Below are 27,134 nucleotides of genomic sequence, written 5' to 3'. Positions count from 1 at the left end.
AGTACAGTTAGACAGGGGAGCTACAGCTGTAGGATCTTAATTCGAGTCAGTTTGCTACAGCAGGATAATAAGCAATGCAGGACATGTGAATTATTATGTTGATTATAATTCATTATTATAACATTTTTGTTGAGGTTGCTACATTTTTCATAAGGGATAATATAGTCAGAAATGTCTGATTACAAACTTCAGAAGCCTTTTTAAACCTCAAATATACAAACATTTTTAAATTTCCAAATTAAGATCCTACATCTGTAAGGTAACACTGGACAGCTGAAGTCTAGTTTCCATTCATGCAGAGTGGGCTGTGCTGCTTTAGTACACAGGGGCTGTCAGAGTGCTTGTTTGTTTCAGAGAACAGGTTACTTTGGAGGAAGACTCTTGGACACTTGTCAGATGAAAACACAGTTGATTTGAAATGGTCACTGACTTGTCATGTTATGTTTGTTTTATTTACTGACCAGAGGAAAAACATGAACTCAACAGGAGTCAAATCTAATTAAAGATTAGAGCTGTGACGATAAACCAAAAATGTGCCTGTCAATCATGTCAGACAGCCACAGCCCTCACAGCTGAACCTGTGAGTCTTGTGTGCTTCTGATTGTTTGTTTGCAAGTGTTTCTTGTTAATATCATTCCAAATACTGCAGTAATGTTTTGATATAGTCAACAAGTTACTTGGCTATATAAAATATCCTTATTGGGGAAAGCAAAAATATATTAATCACTGAAAAGCTCCATTGCTGAAAGCTCCTCCACCACGCACTTGTCTGGTTGAAAGCCTCCTCTCCCACCCTGCCTCCCGACACAAGCCTCTCCCAACTGCCTGGACCCCACCTTTCAGTCTGCTACCGACTACCCAGGTCTGCCCCCCCTGTCTGGTACAGGTACCCCTGCCACTTGCCCCCTTCTCCCCCGAGCTTCGCTCACCACTCCAGCACCCACTTACATGCACACACTGTGGTCTCTGATTCAAATTGTATTCTTAGCCTGTGGACTTATGTGGACTTTTACTCTGGAACTTGTATGCATTTAGATTTTTATTTTATATTATATTATATTGTTATTTTATTGTAGCTTATTTCTTGTAGCTTAGGCCTATTTGTGATTAGTGTGCAACTACCTAGTCCTATAGACCGGAGTCTTAGAAAACGTATGGTTATTTCTCACGTTGATCGATAGGCTACAAACAAACATGTTGCTGTTTCTGTTGTCTACCCTTGACTCTTACACTGAGGATGATGCATTTAGGGCCTGATACTAGGCCTGTGGCGGTCACAAAATCGGTGATTGTCAAAATCAGCAAATAACTGTCGGTCTCACGGTAATTGACTGCAAATTAACAAACACATTTAGCATCTCCTGGCTCTTGGAACATTTACATTTTTAAAAGTCTAATAATTTCATGTAATATAGCCTACACCTTCACAATAAATCCATTCCATTCTTTATTTTAGACAGATCTAAAGAAACATGATGTGAAGACAATGGAGTCTATTTCAGAAGAACAGAATAGCATACTCTGAGTTGTCCTTATGTTAGGTCCTGATCTGGCTATGCCATATGGTTGTGGGCTACACTAGTTAATTTAGCAGGCAAGATTCACTTAGAATTCTGTGTAATGATTTTATATTATTTTATAGTATGAATAATACATATGAACAAAGCTGAATAAAATAAAATATATATTATATATTTTCTCCAAACGATGAGGGAGTGCGCACATCCGGCTATTCTGTGTTGAGCGGTGAACAAAGAAATAGGTGTCTCCTATACGCTTAATTTAGAGTTATTACTGTAACTTTAGTTGTTTCACAAACGTTGGGCTATATGTTTTGATTTTTAATACATCATGCAAGGCTGCATGATGCAACTCTAAATGATGGTTTGAAAAAAAGTTGCTTGAAAGGCATGAGCTCTGCTTTGTTTTTTTGCGCAGGCTGTACACACTCCAATAGTCTCTCATTCACAATTTGACAAGCACTTGATAATACCTCGAATTTCCCGGTGGCATCCCCTTTGTGTGGCCATAATGCACCCTAAAAAAATCCATGCCTTTTGCTGCCCTTCTCCCTGAGTGCTGCCTGCTTCGAAGCACCACGTGATCTGGTCTTTCTCACAGGCTACAAGTGAAGACAGACACATGCAGGATGAAACTGCGCGCGTCCTTATCCAATTCCAAGGTGCATATTGAAGATATTGAAATAAATTTGCACATTTACTTAGTAGGCCTAACGAATAGCAAAAGCTCTAGCCTATGTCAATCTACTATCCCCCATAGAACAAAAGTTGACCTATTATATTCTGTGTGAGAAATAAATATTCCAAACATAGTCTGGGACAGTTGTGGGATGCGATTGTTCCCAAATGAATACGACCACTAGCATCAAAAAAATGTTTTTACGTAATGAGTCTGAAGCAACAGATGAGAACGTTTAGCTTAAAATGTTGATAAAATATTAGGCTATTTCTTCACATATAAGTGCAGCAATGCGCACACGGCAGTAGGCTATAAGTGCGAATGTTCCACTAGTGGGAATACACAATTATCAAAAGTGCCCACAAATGTGATTATGCATGTAATGCTTTTATTATAAAGGTGCATTTTTATGGTGAAAATTATCTTCCCAAACTTGAAACTCACTCGCTGCTTATTTATTGCAGTTAGGCTCTACACCCCTTGTAAAGCGGATTAATGTGCTTAATTTTAAGAAGTTATTTGGACACTGTAGTTGTCATACAAACCTTTTCAAAACATATAGGCCTATGGGCTGGGCTACATGAGGTGTGCGGCTATTATATATATATTTTTTTTTAAATATGGCATTGTTTCTTGCCTTAAGCGGGCATCATTCACAAGTGATAATACAGTTGAAGTCGGAAGTTTACATACACCTTAGCCAACTACATTTAAACTCAGTTTTTCACAATTCTTGACATTTAATCCTAGTAAAAATCCACTGTTTTAGGTCAGTTAGGATCAGCACTTTATTTGAAGAATGTGAAATGTCAGAATAAAAGTAGAGAGAATGATTTATTTCGGCTTTTATTTATTTTGCCACAACTTTGGAAGTATGCTTTGGGGTCATTGTCCATATGGAAGACCCATTTGCGACCAAGCTTTAACTTCCTGACTGATGTCTTGAGATGTTGCTTTGATATATCCACATCATTTCCCTTCCTCATTATGCCATGTATTTTGTGAAGTGCACCAGTCCCTCCTGCAGCAAAGCACCCCCACAACATGATGCTGCCACCCTCGTGCTTCACGGTTGGGATGGTGTTCTTCGGCTTGCAAGCCTCCCCCTTTTTCCTCCAAACATAACAATGGTCATTATGGCCAAACAGTTCTATTTTTGTTTCATCAGACCAGAGGACATTTCTCCAAAAAGTACAATCTTTGTCCCCATGTGCAGTTGCAAAGCGTAGTCTGGCTTTTTTATGGCGGTTTTGGAGCAGTGGCTTCTTCCTTGCTGAGCGGCCTTTCAGGTTATGTCGATATAGGACCCGTTTTACTGTGGATATAGATACTTTTGTACATGTTACCTCCAGCATCTTCACAAGGTCCTTTGCTGTTGTTCTGGGATTGATTTGCACTTTTCGCACCAAAGTATGTTCGTCTCTAGGAGACAGAATGCGTCTCCTTTCTGAGCGTTATGACGGCTGCGTGGTCCCATGGTGTTTATACTTGCGTACTATTGTTTGTAGAGATGAACGTGGTACCTTCAGACATTTGGAACTTGCTCCCAAGGATGAGCCAGACTTGTGGAGGTCTACACATTTTTTCTGAGGTCTTGGCTGATTTCTTTTGATTTTCCAATGATGTCAAGCAAAGAGGCACTGAGTTTGAAGGTAGGCCTTGAAATACATCCACAGGTACACCTCCAATTGACTCAAATTATGTCAATTAGCCTATCAGAAGCTTTTAAAGCCATGACATCATTTTCTGGAATTTTCCAAGCTGTTTGAAGGCACAGCCAACTAAGTGTATGTAAACTTCTGACCCACTGGAATTGTGATACAGTGAATTATAAGTGAAATAATCTGTCTGTAAACAATTGTTGGAAAAATGACTTGTGTCATGCACAAAGTAGATGTCCTAACCGACTTGCCAAAACTATAGTTTGTTAACAAGAAATGTGTGGAGTGGTTGAAAAATGAGTTTTAATGACTCCAACCTAAGTGTATGTAAACTTCCGACCTCAACTGTATGTAATTCACAAGTGATAAGCTTATTGTCACCCATCAGACTATTCTTGATTTAATCTTGTCTTTACATATACTAAATAATATATGTGTGAAATTCGTTTTGATTTAGAATGGACCATTACCATGCACCTGTCTCGAAAACAGGGGCACGGAAAAAAGACATATAATCTCTGCACTTAAATAGCGAATGGAGGACACTTTTCCTGTGGTTCATTTTCATGCCAGCCAGGTAGGCTATACTCTTGTTGTAAAGACAAGCAATGTGCTTAGTATTAGGAAAGTTGATAAGTAAATATAGTAGGCCTAGCCTATAAAAAACTGATGGCATCCTCCTCTTTTTAATAGAGGCCATCCCTCTGTTTTCTCACGCAATTTCATAGCCTATAGAAATGTAGCGCAACATGAGCTCATGGGCTCTCATGAAGTGTTTGATTAGATTATATTTGCATTGATGTCAGAGTGATTAGAGGGACAATAGAGTGCTGAGTACCAGGCAGTTAGCAAGTTTGGTAGGCTACTAATGACCATCAGCAGCATCAGAGCTTATACAGCCACCGCAACAGCTCTACCCGATGCCCCTTAAATGCAGAGAACTTTAAGTGTTTATTCCATGTTGCGTTCTGGGAGAAATCATGCACTTGCCCCACTATCAATGACAAAGACTTTGGCATTGATGGCTACAATGTTTTTGGGTCAGATTGCAAATCTAAGGGTGGTGGTGTTGCTGTATACATAAAATACATGTTTTTGGCAACCATTCTGACTTACCAAACCCAAGCAATTTGAACATCTGTCTTTAAAAAAAAATCTTTGCACATTCTTGATTATTTTTGGCTCCTGTTGTTATAAACTCCCATCTGCTATTGCTGGCTCTCTGGATTGTATTTTTGAATTACAAGTCAGAATTTTGAACAAATTTAATTTCAAATTACTTTACCTGTTGTCCTCCGATTTCGTCCCGATGTCGGAGGTAATCTGATACAAAATATCCACAGGGAAGTGTTATCAACCCGACCTTCAGTACGCTGGTCTGCATATCGTTTGTATTTCCAGTTTTTATTTTCAATACTGATGCAATTCGCACGTGACAAACACTTTTACAATGTGGCCGAGCCTAACCAAACACTTCCAGCTGATTGCGAGGAAACGTGCTTCGGTCGACTACATTCGGTTACAGTTTACATATTGCGCATCACGTGCAATGCGTCAACAGATAAAAAATACAACAGACAGAACTTACTGGCGCTGCAAAATGTCGGGTAAACAACACTTTCCTGTGGATACATTATCTCCACCTCCTACCGCCAAAAGTACCAACATGTACAACCGGTAAAGTAAGTGTAAATATAATTTTATTCAACATTCTGCCTTGTAGAGACTATTGCATATTTTTTACAGCGACTTGTTTCTGACTGATAGTCATGGTATTTGGTATTTTATTAAGATCGCCATTAGCTGTTGCAAAAGCAGTGGGTCCACACGAAACATGAAACATAATACAGAATGACACAATACAGAACAACATTAGACAAGAACAGCTCAAGGACAGAACAACATACATTTTTAAAAGGCACACATAGCCTACATATCAATGCATAAACACAAACTATCTAGGTCAAATAGGGGAGAGGCGTTGTGCCACGAGGTGTTGCTTTATCTGGTTTTTGAAACCAGGTTTGCTGTTTATTTGAGCAATATGAGATGGAAGGAAGTTCCATGCAATAAGGGCTCTATATAATACTGTACATTTTCTTAAATTTGTTCTGGATTTGGGGAAAAGACCACAATGTCTTTTGTGGCATGTCTGGTGGAATAAGTGTGTGTGTCAGAGCTGTGGTGTAACATGATAACAGTCTGATGTTTAAGCATGGGTGTCCTGAACCTACACTGGTTGACATCCAACTCTGATCAACTCAAGTATCTGCGTAACAATGTAACAAGGTTGAATGTAAAGTGTCCTCTAAAATCCTCTTTGATTGATCATATTTTAACCAACACTCCACATCGTTTTAATGATTCTGGTGTTTTTACAAATTGTATAAGTGATCACTGGGCAGTTGCCTTTGTAAGGGATGGTAAAATTCCTAAACTACCTCCACGTATCATGAAAATGAACTGGAAGAAGTTTGATACTCAGGGTTTTCAACATAGCCTGGAATAGAGTTGAATTCAGCCCTGATGAATTAGCCTTTTCTTACTTCCATAAAGCATTCCAGGATATATACAACAAGCATGCCCCTTTCAAACGGTACAGAATTAAGGGCAGAGATAACCCTTGGTTCTCAGATGAACTATCTGAAATCATAAGGAAACGGAATGCTATTTGGGCTAAAGCAAGATGGTCTGATTCAGCTGATGATTGGATGGTTTTTAAATGCCTTCGGAATTAGGGTGTGGCTATGACAAAAACATAAAGCAGACCTCTACCTCAAATCTACTGCTGATAATATGAATAATCAGTATGAATAAAAAGTAGTGAAAGGTTTAGAATGCAAAAAATATATACAGCTCACTTAACAACTGCTGGTTGACCTTTATTCTGAACTCTTTTAAATCAAAATGTTCTTGATGCAGGTAGATTATTTGATAGGGTTAAAGGTAAACATGAGTACCCTGTGTAATTACCTAACACTCCCAAGCACTCCTTCTCGGCCTTCTCTTGTCTGAGGTGCGTAGAGCCCTGAAAGCAATTAATGTCAAAAAATCCCCTGGCCCTGATGATCTACAACAATAAACTGCAGACATCATTGTGCCCCTTTTGGATTTTATGTCCATATTGCCCAGCTCTATTATATATGTTTAACCTTATTTCAGATAGGTCCTTTTAATGAATACACCATGGACGTCTAATGATGGTGGTAGGAGTGCTGCAAAGGCCTCCTGTGTTCTTTGAGTGTGTGTTGACTAGAAGGGGGGTCTCTGCTCTGCTCTGTCTGCTCCTGGACAGTTCATCATCCCAGCAGCCCTAAATCGTGATGCATAGCTTGGCTCCTTTCTTCCTCTCCATTGCCTTCCCCTTCCCAAAACCTTCATTGTGACTGTGTTTTTCACGCTTAATTTGGGAATCACAGCCAGAAAACACCAGTGCATTTCACTCTCTCTCTCCCCTTACTCTCTCATTCACTAATCTCACGTTAGTATTGTTTTGTGGTGGCTTTTGATCACTGGAAATCTGGAAAACACTGCTTAATTTCTCTGCTTGATGAGGAAGTCCCTTACCAACCACATTCCCCCGTGCACCTCTCTCCTGTGGAACGGAGCCCCAGGTGTGTAGATAAATACGCCCCTATGTTATTTTAGTGCAAAGACAATGAGGATACCGATAGTGGATGCAATACTTTCCACAGACAAGTATTGCATCATCAAATATTCTTATTTACAAATTGTGTGGTTTCTGTTTTTGTCTTAGTGTTGCTCAATTTTTTATCTCTCTGCCTGCCAGCAAGAGTGAATATGTTTGTCTGTTATGTCTGTTAAATATTTGTTACTTCCTTTTGAAACTCTAAGCTGGTGCCTTACGGCAGCTTTTAATGCGTACCTTACTGAGCAGTATAGGTGATTCATTCCAGATTGTAGTGTTATATCTATACGTTACAACACAGCAAATATACATGTTAGAGGCCTTTAATCCCTCTTAGATATATAATTTGCTTAGTAACTGTTTGACATGTCTCCATTATTCTCTTTCTCTCATTTCTGTTTGGGAGTAAGTGCCAGGGAAGCACAATAGTCTCTGTCTGGCTCTGACAATAGCCATTATAAATGGGACTGCAGGAGGAAAGGAGAGAATACTAAAGTCTAGATAAAGAGAGAAAGATGGGAACATGGGGGGTATACTCTTCTCAACAAACTATTTTTCTTCATGTGTCATATGAAAGCCCATTTATTTTCTCTTTGTATACGTCAAAAGAGACATGGGGACCTTCCAAACTCCATCTGCAACTTTTCAGCAGGTATTGGCTTCTATTGTAGTGCAACACTTGGGCCAATTGTTGTCATATTTTTTATTTTATCAGCTAACAGCATTCAAATGATTTATTATTGTGGATGCTGGGCACAGTATGAATTATGCGACAATATCGACAGAGCAATCTAAGCATTTTATTTGAGTATTTTATATGTTCTGGCTTGATATTGTGCATTTGGAGAGGTCCTAGAACCTTTAAGAACTTTATGAAAAAGTAATGAGAAAAAGAATGATGGTCATTTTATTTTCCAGGGGCGTGTGCTGGGACATGGTCGGCTTGGTTTAAAGACTGAAGGAGAGGGGGTGACATCACTCTTTATCCCCTTTACTTTTGGAAGAAGAGGGAGGAAGTAGGTGAGAGGTTGAGGGGTATGGAGGAGGGGGTTTTATTTGGTGAAGTGAATTCCATGTGCAGATGGAGAGGAAGTGGAACGGTGGGCAAACTCATATTTTGGAGGGACATAAGATATTTTAGAAGACAGGAGGGTGTGAAAATGAAATGTTTTAGTAGATGTAAGTTGGTTTCACATTTCTTTGGGTTAACGTATTGTGGCCAGGATTTTTTCTCTCACACTGGTTTGGTTGTGAGCAATTACAGACTGGCAGGGAAACATGAGGGTGGACCTACTGGCCACCACACTGTCCCTCCCCCTCACCCCATCTCGCCACCAAACTCTGTTACTGTATGCATCTATTCTCTCGCTCACTCTCTCTCTCTCTCTTTTCTCCTCTCTCTAGCTCCATTTCTGTCAGTGGACACAGCATGACAGAGTAACCTCAATAGTGCCTCTTTCTGTTTAGCCAATCATGATTACATCTGAGTCCCTCTCCCCTATACACCCCAGCCATTCATTCTCTCCTCAGTCCCCCTGTCTGTCTGCTGAGCCTGAGGGCCAGTGTGCTTCAGCTGGGCTTTTTTAAATTATCAAAATGGGATGTTGTAGTATTTAGTTTTAGTGGCCAAGTTTGTTTGTTGTAATTTTGTTGTATTCATTTTGTATTGTATAGGATTTCAGTCACTTTAATTCTTATTTGTACCATAAAGATTGACCTCTCTCAGCCCCTCTTGTCCCAGAAACTGACATGTTGAATGCTATTGTATAGGAGAGTTTAGCTACTCTTTCCTGCATACAGCAGATGCTTTATGTTCTGTTTCTAAAGTACAATAGCACCTCAACAAGTTTGTTGAGAATTCCTGGATGTAATTTCTTCCCCTTCACGGATCCCCCCGGTACTGCTGCTCATTCCGTTCACCAGCTCCGGAGGTCTACGTCACCGGCCTTCTAGGCGTCACTGAACTGGATTCATTACTACCAACCCCGGACTGTCTTGTGTCATTACGCACATCTGGTTCCCATTCTCCCAGATTAGTATGTTATATATGTGCCCTCTGTTACAATGTCCGTTGGTCCTGGAGTACCTGTAACTGTTGTATCGGCTTCCATGCTACGTGTATTTGTACACTTGTTTTACGGGTCTCGTCCCGTGTATTATTTGGAGGTTTACTACACGTCGCTCTTTTGTTTGGGTGGAGAAAAAAACCTATTACGTATTCCTGCGCCTGTCTCCAATCATTAGACAACGTGACAGAATAACCAACCAAATAAATGGAGACAGCAGGGAAGACTGAGCTATCGACCATCGTAGAGACAGTCCAGCATCACAAAGACTGTCTCTCCAGAGCAACCATCCTGTGCTTGGAGGGGAATGTGCAGTCCCTCCAGTCTCCAGCACCGGTTCCGGCACCAGCCCCCACACCACGACCTGACTCTGTCCCATCTGAGCCGGGCCGCAAAATACCCCTGTCCCTCCCGGGGCATGTACCTCGCTCGACCTGTACCTCCCTCGCTACGCCGAGGCTGTCTCTGGGAGAGACAGGGTTGCCACCGTCATCTCAGCACTGACCGGACGGGCCCCGGATGGGGGGGGGGGGGGGGGGGGGGGGGGGGCACTGTCTGGGAAATGGGCGGACCCAAGGTCAAGTACTACGAGCGCTTCACCCTCCTCTTCCGCTCTGTGTTTTATCATCCTGTGTAGGGCCGAGAGGGGGGTGAGCGCCTATTCCGCCTACGCCAGGCATCTAGGACCGCCTCGGAGTTCGCCCTGGAGTTCCAGACCATCGCGGCCTTCACCGGATGGAACGAGTCGGCTCTGGTCACTGTCTTCCGCAGCGAACTGCGGGAGGAGGTATAGATGGAGTTAGCCTGCCCTGATGACAACCTGTCACTCGACCAGCTCATCAGCATGGCGATTCATTTGGACAACCTCCTGCGGTCCTGACAAAGACCTGCACGGAATCCGGAGCCCATGGCTACACCTGCTCCGTGGCCAGAGCTGATGGAGGTGGACTCTGCACGTTTGTCCTAGGCAGAGCGTAGGAGGAGGAGGAGGAATCTGGGCCTCTGCTCCTATTGTGGAGAAAGGGGTCATTTCTCCTAGACCTGCCTTCTATCCATAAATAGGCGAGGAGGTGACAAGCCAGGGAATTCTCCTGCTCCAACCCAGGTAGGATGCAAGATCTCCCCACCTTTTCTGTCAACTCAACCAGTGTGTTTTCCCATTACATTCCCTGAATACCCTAGCCCCTCACTCCCGTTAGCTCTGATTGATTCCGGAGCTGCCAGGGATCTTTTAGATAGCGCACTGGCCACTGCATTACGCATTCCTTTGGTTCCCCTACAGTCACCCATTCCCGTTCGAGCCCTGGATAATCATCCAATAGGGACAGGGCTCGTACATCACTGTTCCCGTTTATCTGCTGACCCATGACACTCATTTAGAACAGATCACCTTTTTGATTATATACACCCCACGCACCCAGTTGTTTTAGGTCTCCCCTGGTTGAGTTGGTATAACTCTGTTATTTCCTGGTCTGAGAGGAGACTGCTGGGTTGGTCGCAGGAGTGTCAGGGGAGGTGTCTCGTGGTGTCTGTCAACACCACTACGGTGGAAAGTCCGGACCACGCTCCTCAAGTGGAGTTACCAGAGGAATACCAGGATCTGCACCGGTGTTTCTCTAAGACCCAGGCTACACGCCTGCCTCCTCATCGCCCCTGGGACTGTGCCATTGACCTGCTGTCTGACGCAGCCCTCCTGAGAGGACATGTCTATCCCCTCTCCTATGCGGAGACCGAGGCCATGGAGACCTATGTACAGGAGAGCCTCCAGCATGGTTTTACCCACCCCTCTATGTCACCAGCCTCCTCAAGCTTCTTTTTTGTTAAAAAGAAAGATGCGGGACTACGCCCCTGCATTGATTATCGAACTCTGAATAAAGCCACGGTAAAGTTCAGCTATCCTTTACCCATCATCCCAACCATCATCAAACAAATGCACGGGGTGCAGTACTGCACGAAACTGGACTTGAGGAGCGCCTACAATCTGGTGCGCATTCATGCAGGCAACGAATGGAAAATGGCCTTTTCCACGACCACGGGCCATTACGAGTATCTCGTAATGCCCTTTGGCCTGCCTAATGCTCCTTCAGTCTTCCAGGCCTTTATTAACGAAGTGTTTTGGGACATGCTGGGACGGGGGGTAGTGGTTTATATAGATTACATTTTGGCCTATTCTGCTGACCGCGTCCAGCATGTCTCGCTAGTCAGGTCTGTGCTGGGAAGACTGTTGGAGCATGATCTTTATGTTAAACAAGAAAAGTATTTGTTTTTCCAGCGGTCCGTGTCCTTTTTGGGCTACCTCATATCCACAGAGGGAGTGGAGATGGAGGAGCAACGTGTCAGCGAAGTCAGGTCATGGCCCATCCCCAACAATGTGAAAGCAGTCCAGCGATTCCTGGGTTTCGCCAACTATTTCCGGAGGTTCATCCAGGGCTTCAGCACGGTGGTCGCACCTCTTACCTCCCTGCTGAGAGTTCGGTCACCAGTGGCTTCGTTGGACGGCGGAGGCAGAGAGGGCGTTCGAGACACTGAAGGCACGCCTCACCACTGCTCCCGTGCTGGCACATCCCAACCCCTCACTTCCCTTCATCATCAAGGTGGATGCCTCTGAAGTAGGAGTCGGGGCAGTGCTGTCCCAGTGCACCGGAACCCCTCTCTGCGCCTTCTACTCCAAGCAGCTGAGCCCCGCCCAGAGGAACTACGACGTCGTGGACCGGCAACTCTTGGCGGTCAAGAAGGATCTGAAGGCACTGGAGAGGTCCAAACACCCTTTCCTGGTGTGGACGGACCACCACTACAACCTGGAGTACATCAGGGCAGCGAAGAGGCTAAACCCGAGACAGGCCGTTTAAAGTCCTGTGGAGGGTAATGAGGTAACGTACTGTTTGCAACTCCCAGCTGATTACCGCATTAACCCAACTTTTCATGTCTCTCAGGCCAGTGGTGCCTGGTCCCCTCGCTGAGACTGGACCCAGTGACACCCCGCCTCCTCCTCTGGACATCGAGGGAGGTCCGGCGTACTCGGTCCGTGAAGTCCTGGACTCGAGGCGTCGGGCGGGGTGTCTCCAGTACCTCATCGACTGGGAAGGGTATGGCCCAGATGAGCGATGCTGTGGACATCCTGGACGCTTCGCTGACCAGGGATTTTCACCGTCGGCGCCCTGATCGACCCGCACCGCGTCTCTGTGGTCTCTGTGGCCCGGGGGGGGGGGGTACTGTCACGGGTCCCCCCGGTACTGCTGCTCATTTCATTCACCAGCTCCGGAGGTCTACGCCACCGGTCTTCTAGGCGTCATGGAACTGGATTCATCACCACCAACCCTGGACTGTCTTGTCTCATTACCCACACCTGGTTCCCATTCCCGCTGATTAGTATGTTATATATGTGCCCTCTGTTACAATGTCCGTTGGTCCTGTGAGTACCTGTGCTGTTGTATCGGCTTCCATGCTACGTGTATTTGTGCACTTGTTTTACAGGTCTCGTCCCGTGTATTATTTGGAGGTTTACACATCGCTCTTTTGTTTGGGTGGAGAAATTAAACACCCTATTACGTCTTCCTGCTCTTGTCTCCAATCATTAGACAATGTGACACCCTTTCAGTGTTACCCTCATTACATTTCTCTCATTCATTCAGGCAAATACACTCATTCTTTCTCTCTCATTTGTCTTTCTCTCTTTTTCTCTCACAGCTATGCATTTTCAGGAGTGGTTACAGTCCCTTCACTCCAGTGGGGGGGTTCGGGGACCTGTGAGGGAGGACTTCTGGAGCCTTCTCCCCTCTCTCCCTTCGTCATCGTCTTTCTCCCTTTCCTCCCTCTCTCGGTCCCCCTCCTCTCTGCTGGGTATAGGGGCTCTGGCCTCCCTCACTGCATACTGGCTGGTGACCCGCCGTCGGCCCATGCAGCCCCCCTGTGATCTCAATGCCCAGTCTATCGCTGTACAGGTGAGAGCATTATGTTCTGTAAGCTTTAAGTAGCAGCTGAGTGAGATTAGTACGGGTTATATTTATTCAGAACAGTCAAGTGCTCGTTAGTGTTATGGATAGTAGTTGTATTCATCATAGTGTTTTGGATTTCAGTTATAACTAATTAACATTGATTACATCCCAAGCCCTGTTTATACCTGGTTCTAACATGTGTTCTTTGTCCACATTCTGATTGTGCCAACATTTTTAAACAGGTGTAGATGATTAAGACGCATTGATCGGATTGTGATCAAATCTTCCTGACCACCCTCGGAGGTAGTCCTACACCATTGTCTGGATACCTTGCAAGTGTAGATGGATCTGGACAGTGAAATCATTTAAATAATCTTTATCCCGCCCTCTAAAATCATTGACAAGTGACGCCATTGACTTATGGCATCAATATGTGTTAAAATATTTCAATAAATATTATTGAGAAAGCATATTGTCAATTAATTTGCATACAGGGAGGGACCAGGATACGCAGTCACATTGCGGACACAGTGGATGGATAAGAGACACATTTTACTGCCATGTGTAGGTCCCACGGCTACAATGTGGGCACAATCAGAATATAAATAAGATCAGGACAAAGGACACGTTAGCCCTCGGTATAAACAAGGCTAGAGCTGAATAGGGAGAGTTTTTATGCAGTCTGTGTTGCAGGGAGAGCCCAATTGGAGGCGTTCAGCTTTGCTCAAGGACGATGCCCTGTTGGAGTTCTACTATGATGACACCAGGACAGCCTATGACATGTTCCAGAGAGGTCTGAGGGTGGCAGGTGAGCTAGCCGGACACAGTGGACTAACAGGCTCGTTAGGAGCAGACATGGACTATTTACCAGACATGCCAGAGTGTACCTGATGAGACTGTGTTGATGCACAGGGGACGGCCCATGCCTTGGCTTCAGGAAACCTGGGGAGCCTTACCAGTGGATCTCCTACACTGAGGTCTGTGGATCTTTGGTCATTATTACTATTTACAAGGAGAATACAAGTATACAATAAGTATACAAGCATACAAATATGCTCAAGCTCTATTCAAGGATTGTATTATTGTTTCTGTCTGATTGTTCTCTGTTTTAGGTGGCTGAACAGGCACAGGTGCTGGGCTCTGGGCTTTTGGGCAAAGGCTGCCAACCAAACCCTGAGCAGTTTGTTGGAATATTTGCCCAGAACAGACCAGAGGTACAGAAGGCTACACATTCCTTCCCTATTATTTTTATGTAGTGAAATGCCATGATGTTTAACCCTAAGGCTTCCCTGTCTGTTAGAGCACTGTCCTTGTAGAGACTCCAGCAATGTAGTGACCAAGCATCAGTTAGGAAGGAGTCTGGGATCTGTCGTTCTAATAGTGTTGCTCTGTCTCCCTCTGTTGGTGGCAGTGGATAATTTCAGAGCTGGCCTGCTACACTTTCTCTATGGCAGTGGTGCCCCTGTATGACACACTTGGAGAGGAGGCCATGGTGCATATCCTCAACCTGGGTAAGGCTGGAATACTCTGCTACAAAAGACTGATGTATGGGGAAATGTATATATAAATCAGTACACTCCCATACCACTGGCCTATAACTATTAATGTTGATTGTCGCTGTTTCACCTCCTAGCGGAGATCTCACTGGTGATCTGTGACAAGGAGGAGAAGGCAGAGTCCCTTCTGGGGAATAAGGAGAAAGGTGCAACACCCACTCTCTCCTGTCTGGTGCTCTTTAATGACTGCAGTGATGCCATAGTGGAGAGGGGCAAGAACTGTGGAGTGGAGATCCTAGAACTCACACAGCTCATGGTGAGAAGAGGGTAGCTGCAGACAATGTAAAGATGATGAATTGCTAGAATAGATGCCGGCTTCTTTAGTTGTGACATTGGATCAACACGAGAGAAGTCCCTTTCCATGGGGTTAGATTAGAAGACATCTTGATTACCACAGACTATCACAGTGTGACATGACCCTGCATATTGCAGGTACTTGGACGACAGAACCTCAAAGATCCTATGGTGAGTTTTCCTCTGAATGTTGATAAGGTCTCATTGACAGTTTTTGTTGCTTCACTGCTGTTTTTGATCCTGTTGTCATTCATCTGTCTTTTTGTTGCAGCCACCGAAACCCCAGGACCTAGCAGTCGTGTGCTTCACCAGTGGAACCACAGGTACCATTTGTTTTTATAGATCTCTGTGTGAGTCCTCATGTAGCCTACCCCCACTACTCTGCATGTTAATCATATACTAAAGCATTTACCCACGCTACTAGAGATGTGCCCATGGGGGCCCACTGACAACCTCTCATTATGTTATGAGATGAATTCTTGTGCTGCACAGAGCCGTGCAGTAATGCCCTCCTCCAAACTAAACTGTGTTCTGTTTATTTGGCCAGGAAAGCCAAAGGGAGCCATGATCACCCACGGCAACATCGCCTCCAACTCCTCCTCTGTTATTAAGATCCTGGAGGTCTGTTCTGGCTCCCTCTGTCTGAAATTCAGAAGGAGTTTCATGGCTAGCTCCATTTTCTCTCTATTTATCTCACTACATCTCTCGTTCCATCTCTCAATCTGTTCCTGTGATAAATGGGATGTTTAATAGAAATAGTTGACCCATTATTTTCCTTCTAAAAGATACTCCACATCTAATTGCTGTTGTAAAATCTAGATTGCATATTCAATTGGTATGCCACCTCTATTATCCACTGTGTAACCGTTGTATGTATCAATTCTTTCTCTCCATTTCACAGGGGTCATTTTTTATTCGGCAAGAAGACGTGTCAATCTCTTACTTGCCTCTTGCCCACATGTTTGAGAGGATGATTCAGGTAGCTCACCCTCTTTTGATTACAATAATAAATGTATGTGTCTGTCTTGGGGACTCAGGGCATGTCAGACAGTTCTTTAAATGCTCCTACGTCTGTCTCAGGTGTCCATGTTCTGTCATGGGGCCAGGGTAGGATTCTACCAGGGGGATATCTCCCTGCTCATGGACGATATTAAGACTCTGAAACCCACTTTCTTCCCAGTGGTGCCTCGCCTACTCAACCGTATCTACGACAAGGTCAGTCCAAATCCTATGATACCAAACATACTTTTTTTTTTTATATAGTATTTTATTTTCTATGCTCTCGTGTGTGAATGCGTGTCTGTGTGTAGATCTTAGGCTCTGTGACGTCCCCATTGCGCCGGGCAGTGCTGCACTATGCAGTGAGAAGGAAGCAGGCTGAGCTCAGCAGTGGGGTTGTACGTAACAACAGTCTGTGGGACAGGCTGGTATTCAACAGGATTCAGGTCAGTCACTGAACACATTGAACGTGGCCCAACGTCTCCCCTTTTAGAAAACTCTATTTGTTAGACGTAATGGGATTCTATTTGTTTTCCATGCATTTCAGGATAATTTAGGAGGTAATCTGAGGTTCATCCTGACTGCCTCGGCCCCCATCTCCCCCACCGTGCTCTCCTTCCTCAGGGCCACCCTCGGCTGTCTGGTGAGAATGCCTGCCTGGAGCTCAGACTAAGTGTGTGTGTTTGTGTTTATTTCTGATGGGAGTGTGGGTATGTGAGGTTTGATGATGTGGAATGTTCCTGCTGCTCTGTGCAGATCTTTGAGGGTTACGGGCAGACTGAATGCACAGCAGGCTGCACCTTCTCCATGCCAGGAGACTGGAGTGCAGGTAAGGGGTTGACTCTCTGACAATGGGGAAACTATCCAAGTATATCTGGAGACGACTAGTCCGTGATACCCATGTCTGCGTGTTGGTTATACTCTGAAACTCTGTGTGTCTCAGGCCATGTTGGCGCTCCCCTGCCCTGTGCAATGGTGAAGTTGGTTGACATCCCTGATATGAACTATTATGCCAAGAATGGAGAAGGAGAGGTGAGGTGGTTAAAAAGCATAATGGTATTACGGTGCTATTCTACAACATAGTGAGTCAGAGATAGTTACCCAGAAAAAGTTTATCCCCCTGGCTGTTGAGTATCGTATGTTATATTAAAACCCATTTAGTCACAATAGTGAGATTTTTGGGGGGGGTAATTTACAGGCTCTAGAGAAGTTAAAATTGTATTTAACAACAAATAAGTCATATTATGCATTATAAAGGTGTCTAGTATGATTCAGAGAAGTTTCGGATGATTTCTCAAAATGGTCACAAGACCACAAGCATCTAGAAGGCGTACTTTTACAGATGAATTTGACACCAGAATTCTGTATTCAACAGTTTGAAAAAACAAATTGGTGAAATGTTTTAATATGGTCTTTGTAAATGTAATGTTTAAAGGGTTGAGTTTACATTTATGCCTTCATTTTCAATAGAGTGAATCCATGATGCTCATGGCATATGAAAATATCTTAGCCCAATGGGAAAATACAGTGGCTCTAACTTTATATACAGTGCATTCGCAAATGCAATTTTTCCACATTGTTACGTTACAGCCTTCTAAATGTAAAAAATAAATAAAATGAATCCCCCTTATCAATCTACACACAATACCCCATAATGACAAAGCAAAAAAGGGTTTTCTACATTGTAGAATAATAGTGAAGACATCAAAACTATGAAATAACACATATGGAATCATGTAGTAACCAATTTTTTTTTAGTATATTTTAGATTCTTCAAAGTAACCACCCGTTGCCTTGATGACAGCTTTGCACACTCTTGGCATTCTGTCAACCAGCTTCACCTGGAATGCTTTTCCAAGTCTTCAAGGAGTTCCCACATATGCTGAGCACTTGTTGGCTGCTTTCCTTCACTCTGCGGTCCAACTCATCCCAAACCATTTCAATTGGGTTGAGGTTTGGTAATTGTGGAGGACAGGTCATCTGATGCAGCACTCCATCACTGTCCTTCTTGGTCAAATTGCCCTTACACAGCCTGGAGGTGTGTTGGGTCATTGTCCTGTTGAAAAACAAAATGATAGTCCAACTAAGCGCAAACCAGATGGGATGGTGTATCACAGCAGAATGCTGTGGTAGCCATGCTGGTTAAGTGGGCCTTTAATTATAAATAAATCACAGTGTCACCAACAAAGCACCATCACACCACCACCTCCATGATGGGAACCACACATCCGTAGATCATCCTTTCACCTATTCTGCGTCTCACAAAGACACGTCAGTTGGAACCAAAAATCGCAAATTTGGACTCATCAGACCAAAGGACAGACTTCCACAGGTCTAATGTCCATTGCTCGTGTTTCTTGGCCCAAGAAAGTCTCTTCTTCTTATTGGTGTCCTTTAGTAGTGGTTTCTTTTCAGCAATTCGACCATGAAGGTCTGACTCAAACAATCTCCTCTGAACAGTTGATGTTGTGATGTTGAACTTTGTGAAGCATTTATTTGGGCTGCAATCTGAGGTGCAGGTAACTCTAATAAACGTATCCCCTGCGGCAGAGGTAACTTTGGGTCTTCCTTTCCTGTGGTAGTCCTCGTGAAGCTGGTTGAGATAATGCCAAGAGCGTGCAAAGCTGTCATCAAGGCAAAGGGTGGCTACTTTGAAGAATCTAGTGTACATTTTTTTTTAAAGTAACACTTGAATGAGTAGGTGTGTCCAAACTTTTGACTGATACTATATGTATATATGTGTGTATGTATGTACAGTTGAAGTCGGAAGTTTACATGCACTTAGGCTGGAGTCATTCAAACTCATTTTTCAACCACTCTTGTTAACAAACTATAGTTTTGGCAAGTCGGTTAGGACATCTACTTTGTGCATGACAAGTAATTTTTCCAACAATTGTTTACAGACAGATTATTTCACTCATAACTCACTGTGTCACAAATCCAGTGGGTCAGAAGTTTACATACACTAAGTTGACTGTGCCTTTAAACAGCTTGGAAAATTCCAGAAAATGATGTCATGGCTTTAGAAGCTTCTGATAAATGATGTCAATTAGCCTGAGTCAATTGAAGGCCTACCTTCAAACTCAGTGCCTTTCCCATGACATCATGGGTAAATCAAAAGAAATCAGCCAAGACCTCAGATTTTTTTTTTTGTAGACCTCCACAATTCTGGTTCATCCTTGGAAGCAATTTCCAAATGCCTGAAGGTACCACGTTCATCTGTACAAACAATAGTACACAAGTATAAACACCATGGGACCACGCAGCCGTCATACCGCTCAGGAAGGAAACACGTTCTGTCTCCTAGAGATGAACGTACTTTGGTTCGAAAAGTGCAAATCAATCCCAGAACAACAGCAAAGGACCTTGTGAAGATGCTGGAGGAAACGGGTACAAAAGTATCTATATCCACAGTAAAACAAGTCCTATATTGACATAACCTGAAAGGCCGCTCAGCAAGGAAGAAGCCACTGCTCCAAAACCGCCATAAAAAACCAGACTACGCTTTGCAACTGCACATGGGGACAAAGATCATACTTTTTGGAGAAATGTCCTCTGGTCTGATGAAACAAAAATGGAACTGTTTGGCCATAATGACCATCGTTATGTTTGGAGGAAAAAGGGGGAGGCTTGCAAGCAAAGAACACCATCCCAACCGTGAAGCACGGTGGTGGCAGCATCATGTTGTGGGGGTGCTTTGCTGCAGGAGGGACTGGTGCACTAGACAAAATAGATGGCATCATGAGGGAGGACAATTATGTGGATACATTGAAGCAACATCAGTCAGGAAGTTAAAGCTTGGTTGCAAATGGGTCTTCCAAATGGACAAGCATACTTCCAAAGTTGTGGCAAAATGGCTTAAGGACAACAAAGTCAAGGTATTAGAGTGGCCATCACAAAGCCCTGACCTCAATCCTATGGAAAGTTTGTAGGCAGAACTGAAAAAGCGTGTGCGAGCAAGGAGGCCTACAAACCTGACTCAGTTACACCAGCTCTGTCAGGAGGAATGGGCCAAAAATCACCAAACTTATTGTGGGAAGCTTGTGGAAGGCTACCCGAAACGTTTGACCCAAGTTAAACAAATGAAAGGCAATGCTACCAAATACTAATTGAGTGTATGTAAACTTCTGACCCACTGGGAATGTGATGAAAGAAATAAAAGCTGAAATAAATAATTCTCTATTATTCTGACATTTCAAATTCTTAAAATAAAGTGGTGATCCAAACTGACCTAAGACAGGGAATGTTTACGAGGATTAAATGTCAGGAATTGTGAAACTGAGTTTAAATGTATTTGGTTAAGGTGTATGTAAACTACCGACTTCAACTGTGTATAATAAAATATGGTTTACATGTTATTGTTACTAATGGCATAAGATTTGCATAGTGACATTTGGGAACAAATGGGTTAATTTGGGAACAAATTGTGACATTTGGGAACAAATGGGTTAATTTGGGAACAAATTGGTTAACACTGTTCCTACCTTTATGCTTTGTTAGATCTGTATCCGTGGCCACAGTGTGTTCCGGGGTTACCTGAAGGATGAGGAGAAAACAGCAGAGGCCCTGGATAGTGATGGCTGGCTGCACAGTGGAGATGTGGGCCAGTGGTTACTGGTGAGCTGGGTTACAATATAGGACAAAATATGATCACTAGATACTCCAGTCAGTCAAGTCATATACATTTGCATGTGAATGTGTGTTCGTATGTTTTCCTGTTAGAACGGGACACTTCGCATCATCGACAGGAAGAAGCACATCTTCAAGCTGTCCCAGGGAGAGTACATTGCCCCTGAAAGGATTGAGAACATCTACATGCGTTGTGTCCCTGTGCTACAGGTCTTTGTGCACGGTGACAGCTTAAAGGTATGAGATACCGGTACTCTTATATTCACTATCAGAGGATAGTCCTTTTTTTGGGACATACCAGCATTCACACTGTTTTATGTTTTTTTTCCAGTCTCACCTGATTGGTATTGTTGTGCCAGACCCAGAAGTGTTTATTGATTGGGTTAAGGAGAGGGGAATCATTGGATCCTACAAGGAGCTCTGCCAGCATCCAGTATGTGACGTCACCGTAGCTCACACAATAGGTCATCTGCAACTTTACAATGTGTGCCGTTGTTGGATTGTATCAACTCAACAGGTACAAATTGAAATCTTGTCTCACTACAGGATGTGAAGAAAGCAGTGTTAGAAGACATGACAGCCATGGGGAAGGAAGCTGGGCTGAAGTCTTTTGAGCAGGTGAGGAATCAAATCAAACTATTTGTCACATGCACCCGAATACAACATGTATATGGTTAATTACAAGCCCTTAACCAAAAGTACAGTTCAAGAAAGAGTTAATAAAATATTTACCAAATAAACTAAAGTAAAAAGTAACACTATAAAATAACGAGGCTATATACAGGGGGTACCAGTACCGAGTCAATGTGCGGGGGTACAGGTTAGTATAAGTAATTTGTACATGTAGGTAGGGGTGAAGTGACTATGCATAGGCAATAAACAGTGAGTAGCTGCAGTGTAAAAAAACAAATGGGGGGGGGGGGGGGGGGGGGGGGGCGCTGTCTATGAAAATAATCCAGTGGCCGTTTGGTTAATTGTTCAGCAGTCTTATGGCTTGGGGGTAGAAGCTGAACCTTGAAGCTGAATACTTTCATACATTGACTTCGTACTTGTAACAAATGGTGCCATGGTATATGAAGACATAAAACATGGTGTAACAGGAAACTGAATACAACAAAGACAACACTGATAGTTTTGCCATCTCTTTCCTCACTGTCAGCTGAAGGACCTGCACCTGCATCCAGAGATGTTCAGTGTTAGCAACGGCCTTCTCACCCCCACTCTGAAGAGCAGACGAGTGGACATCCGCAGGGTCTTCCAGGAACAGATCACAAACATGTACAGCACAACAGCCATCTAGTAGACCTCAAACCAATGTAATACACTCACTCCACTGACATTTACATGAACTGTATGTTTCCTGTCACTAGACAAAGATATGCAGTTTGCTGGATCTCACTGTCTATAGTACTAAAAACTGAGCATGTAGCCAAGACAACAGACATTTCTACAGTACTTAGCTCAAATACTATCAAACACATTTGGTACGGTTTCGGGGAATTTCAGTTTGACTCCACTTTCAGTTCGACACCATGCTGCTTCTTGTACATCAGTATGTTAAATGTATTTTCATTGTTTACATATCATAGACAGGAACAACATTGAATGGGACCAAACCATTTTTGCTCCAATGTTGTCCACGCAGAAAACCTAGCCATAGAAATAGCTACAGCTCCACTGTAGAGAGCAGTGGGCAAGTAGACACTACCTGGGCCTGTTAATGGCCTCCTGGATCACACTTCCGTCCTTCTGATTAATATAGAGAATCTAAACCTCTGGGAGGCTGCTTTTGAAGTGTACATTACTTACTCTGATTCTAGATATGACAGTCTAGTGTTCTCAGTGAAACAGTGAATGAGTTACAGTAGCTCATTCCAAATCAGACCACCATCATTTATCCAAGGTTATATGAGGGATTAAAGTGAAATGTTACCCTTGATATCATTTATGTAGTTACCATTAAATAGTCAATTTGTAAATGGTAAGTATATTTTTAGCGGTAAACATTAAGAATGCTGATGAAATAGGCTCACTGGCCACTATTTTAACTAACAATTACCAACCATGTAGAAATATTCTTGTACGTTTCCCTGAATAAAGAAATGATGATTGTCATTATTCAGTTTTATTTAGTTGAACAATGAAGGAAACCCTTCTTCCAATCCATGTATTGCATGATTGTTCATAGAAAAAGTTGAAAACAACATCTAAACAGATGGTAACATAGCTCAACAAAAATGATAAAACCCACTCTTAACAGATTACATGTCAAGTTTCTCACTCAATAATAATGTTAAATTAACTAGAACCAGGCCTGTCAGAAAAGTTTAAAAAATCTACGCTAATTTAGTCAAATGCATTTTGTGCATAGCTGTCCACAAAGAAAAGGCAAGAGGTTTCCCTTAACATGAGAAATTGACAAAGAACGTAGATATGGTCAAATGAACAATGAACTGTAAGTGCCACTAGAGGGAGCAACAGCATTGGTTTTGGAAAACAAGTCCTCCAAACCTATGCGAAGAAGAACAAGAAGGGTAAAAGGACCATCTCAGTCTAAGACAATGTCAGATTATTCCTTAGCCTTTCAGAAGCAGGGGACGATTAGGCAAAAGCCAAAGAAAAATGTTGACACTCCTTTATACAGGCACCATCACAGATCTGAAAAATAATGACATTGACTTATGATATCCATAGTCAGGAAGCTGGAGTGGCTAGTGTTAAATACTACAGGTAACTTTCAATATCATTTTTACCTCAACAAATATGTTCCTGGTCCACAATACACAGGCTAGATCAGTGTGCATAAACCCTGAGGGGAAATATAGTGAATAACACAGAAATGGAGCGATTCAAATTAATGTAGCTTTTTGACCCACCAACCCGAGTCACATTTCATCCTCTAGTCCGCTTACAGTACTATCCAATTTGCTTCAATAAATTAATTTCCTGGTATACATAGACTTGATGAAATGCATGTTTTGGTACATACCTTGATTTGGAAATGACTAGAAAACGGATTCAAACTGAGTATGCAGCTTTGAGAAGAAAGGTGTGACCCACAGAGATCTTATAAATCTATAGTACTATTTGTAATTCTATGGTGTGAACCACAAATTAGTTCTTAGAAGAACGGTTTCATTACACGATTTAAAAAATATATACATATTGGCTTATGATAATAGCATTTAGCTGATGGCTTGGTAAATGTGGCAGTTAAAATTCTTTGAGTTGCTCTCAGTGTTTCTTTAGATGTTAGGAAAGGGTCAGGTGAGTGAATTGAGAGAAGAGTGAAGGAGAGAGAGAGAGGAGATTAGTGCAAGAAAGCTATTAATGATTAGGCTATGACCAAAGCGGTCCATTTTCACAGTGAGAAGGATCCTGAAAAAGATAAATCCATTCACTGAGGTGTGAAAGGAGGCAAGGCCAGAGGTTTAGAGGGAGCCCTTCCCCTTCTTGGTGCTCTCACTCTCTCAGTCATCAGCGACAATGGACAGAGCACGCAGCTCATTCAGCTTGGCCTCGTTCTCCCTCTCCCTCTGCTCATCAGTCAGCCCTGCCTGGTCGATCTGATCCGTCAACTCACTGAAGATATTGTGCATCTCTGTGAAGTACACCACCTGAAAGAGATAAGGAAAGAGTGGAATGGTTAGGGAAAGGGTCTTACGTTAACTGTTTACTTACAACATGCAGAGGCTGGTCCTGGTCCTACAGCCCTTCACCTCCACTAATGAAAAGCCATTCAGAAGTAAAGGAGTGAGCCCGGAGAACTAAAACAAACCCCAGAACATCAGTGGGTAGTGACCCTGCCTTTTCTCTTCCAATCTGAACATGAGATAGAGTGTTCGCTGAAAGCTTTCCTGACACATCCCACCCCTGCTTCTTCCCCCAGTTCATGAGTCAGAATCCCAGGAGAGATACTTTGATGATTAATAGACTTTAATCACATTACAATACTCCATAAGAGTGGGCCGAGAATGAAAGTACTGGGAAATACAACCCCTTGAAACCCACACACATTTCGATATTTATTCATGCAGCGATGCATATGCTACAGTGCACTTAAGGGGGCATTTCTGATTTATTTGCAAATGTGCACGTTTGTTCTGTTCTATATAGAGGTTGGAATAAAATAATAGCTGCTGCTGGCCGATTATGGGCGTTGATGGGCTGTAGGCCATAACAGAAAATAAATAGAGGCCATTTCAGATAGGAAAATGAAGATCTTTCCTGGGTAGACTAGGGAGAAGACTGTTAACCACATGCTACTATAAGAGCTTTGTCACAGGATGCAATATGTAGCCATTTTCAACTAATTACATCTGAACTGTGATCAAAGGACATTTAATTCAGTCCAAATGTCTTATCCACATGATGTGTGTGCCAGTGGCAGCAAAAGTTATATTAACAGAAGCTCTTTAGTTGGCTAACCGGAAGAGGAACCCGGTTTGAAAGGCCTCTGTGTGTTTATAGCGAACTCTGCCACCTAGACCACATCAGTGGGCCATGAGTATTAAGTTACCGGTGTATGTGGGGGTAAAGTGGATATTTTTCATTTGAAAAGTGGCTTGGTGAAAAAGCTATGGAATACATGTCAGTAATAATGCACACACAATCACTGTGTCCGTTCGGGCGTGAACATCCTTCTTGTCATCCAGTCTCTACAATTATCCCAGTAAGTCTACATGGACCACATATGAAAAGAAGCCAAATTCAGACTATTATTTGTAAGACCTCCGTGACGTATTTTTGAACAAACGTCCAAATACACACCCTTGTCCTCACCCTAGCCCTGATTGACTAAATATTGATTTAGACAGAGAGCTACGCCGGCTCATCAGACCTCAACTCTGATTATTTCACTAACAATATTTCAATAACATACAGTACGTTGGAGAAAAAGTAATAGAAATTTGGCATCCAATATGATCCCATCTCTATCAATCTAGTCTATCAATGGGCTCAGGTGCAAAATAACTCAATCATTATGACAGTAGCGTGTGTCAAAAGAACATAATTTCTTTCAGTTTGTACAAGTAGTACAGAACACCGTAACCAAGAACAACCACCGGGAATCCACACTCAGACAATGGCTCAATTATCCAGCATCTGTACAGGTGGACAGGCACATCCGATCACAGCAGAGCCGAGCAGAGCATTGCTTCCCATTCACAGCCGTTTCATGGAACTAGTGGTGTTCGAGCCTCAGAACAAAGAGAGGCATTGTGAGGGTGCTCTGGGAGCCATGCAGCATGTCCGGGGGAGAGAGAGGGGGAGTGGGAGTCCAGACTGCGCTTGCAGGGCCAGCTGAGGGGGTCTGGCCCGGACCCGAGGTCCACTGGGCTGCTGTGCTGTGCTGACTGACCACCCAGTAGCGGCTGTACTGGAGGAGTGGCTGTGTACGCCAGCCCAGCTCTGGAGTCTGTCCCTCTGACCCAACTCCACACAACCCCCCTAATTCACACTGCTAGGGTTAGAGATGAGCTATCTGAGCAAGTTTGAGTCATCAGCGCTCTGCCTCCATCAGAGGGCCCTCATTACTGTTTGAAGCTGCTTCAGCAGTGAGTCAGTCTGTTTGCAAATGACTGAGTAGTACAGGCTTGCTCCAGTGTCCATAGAGGACAGTGCACTGAAACAGGGACAATGTAACAGTGGGAAGGCCCAAAATCTGTACCCATTAATTTTCATCCACAACCAGTCTCTATTAAATCCAAATCTTATAGGGAATGATTATGCTTGTATAATCATCATTCTAGGAAGAGATAATGACACAGGGCTACTATGAAGGAGATAATCCTGATCAGCTAACAAGATTACCAGAGACCTAATGGCAGCTATCAAGTCCATAGAGACTACTTCCAGTGACACCATCTCCTGAGCAGTGAAGATTAGGCTCCGCTGCTGTTATACCCAGGAGGGCTCCATTCACTTAGTCTACTAGTAACAATCATCACATACAAGCCTACCCACCTGCTCTGCTATCATAGGAACGCAGAGGAACGTACAGAACTCCGTGTCACAGAAGACATCACTTTGGATTGATCAAAGGGCACACATATCCTTTGAACCCCCTCTGGGCTTGCCTGGCAGTATCATTGACATGTGGGCTGAGTCTGATAGGCAGCCGTCTGTCTGCCAGTGTTTTTGGG

At 43.3% G+C, this 27,134-nt stretch overlaps 2 protein-coding genes across 2 annotated transcripts in view; one reads left to right on the top strand and one right to left on the bottom strand.

Moving 5' to 3' along the window:
- Positions 1 to 5,429: 5,429 nt before the first annotated feature.
- On the top strand, positions 5,430 to 23,254 carry LOC120063220 (long-chain-fatty-acid--CoA ligase 1-like). The gene is made up of 21 exons (XM_039013447.1): positions 5,430 to 5,542; positions 13,263 to 13,516; positions 14,204 to 14,318; positions 14,423 to 14,487; positions 14,623 to 14,724; positions 14,922 to 15,021; positions 15,144 to 15,322; positions 15,499 to 15,531; positions 15,632 to 15,683; positions 15,908 to 15,981; positions 16,262 to 16,339; positions 16,441 to 16,575; positions 16,671 to 16,805; positions 16,907 to 17,002; positions 17,116 to 17,188; positions 17,303 to 17,391; positions 20,860 to 20,976; positions 21,082 to 21,225; positions 21,320 to 21,421; positions 21,535 to 21,606; positions 22,148 to 23,254. Exons 2-21 carry the CDS (start codon positions 13,265 to 13,267, stop codon positions 22,286 to 22,288), a joined length of 2,154 nt encoding a protein of 717 aa, XP_038869375.1. The 5' UTR covers positions 5,430 to 5,542; positions 13,263 to 13,264; the 3' UTR covers positions 22,289 to 23,254.
- The window catches only part of bin3 (bridging integrator 3), a 34,963-nt gene continuing 30,926 nt past the window's right edge, over positions 23,098 to 27,134 (bottom strand). Inside the window, exon 9 of the mRNA XM_039013448.1 lies at positions 23,098 to 24,605. Within this exon, the coding sequence (XP_038869376.1) occupies positions 24,459 to 24,605 (147 nt within the window). The 3' untranslated portion in view covers positions 23,098 to 24,458. The remainder of the gene's footprint in view (positions 24,606 to 27,134) is intronic.

This window comes from Salvelinus namaycush, chromosome 18 (genome assembly GCF_016432855.1).
Source record: "Salvelinus namaycush isolate Seneca chromosome 18, SaNama_1.0, whole genome shotgun sequence".
NCBI classification, from domain to species: Eukaryota; Metazoa; Chordata; class Actinopteri; order Salmoniformes; family Salmonidae; genus Salvelinus; species Salvelinus namaycush.
The sequence above is the reverse complement of the archived record's forward strand: the minus strand, read 5'-3'. Positions and strand labels throughout refer to the sequence as shown.

Excerpts from the sequence above, each read along its gene's own strand:
- LOC120063220 (XM_039013447.1), top strand. The coding sequence starts at position 13,265 with ATGCATTTTCAGGAGTGGTTACAGTCCCTTCACTCCAGTGGGGGGGTT. Across the intron at positions 14,319-14,422 it reads GAGAGGTCTGAGGGTGGCAG|GGGACGGCCCATGCCTTGGC; the intron begins GTGAGCTAGCCG and ends GTTGATGCACAG. Across the intron at positions 17,003-17,115 it reads GGGCCACCCTCGGCTGTCTG|ATCTTTGAGGGTTACGGGCA; the intron begins GTGAGAATGCCT and ends TGCTCTGTGCAG.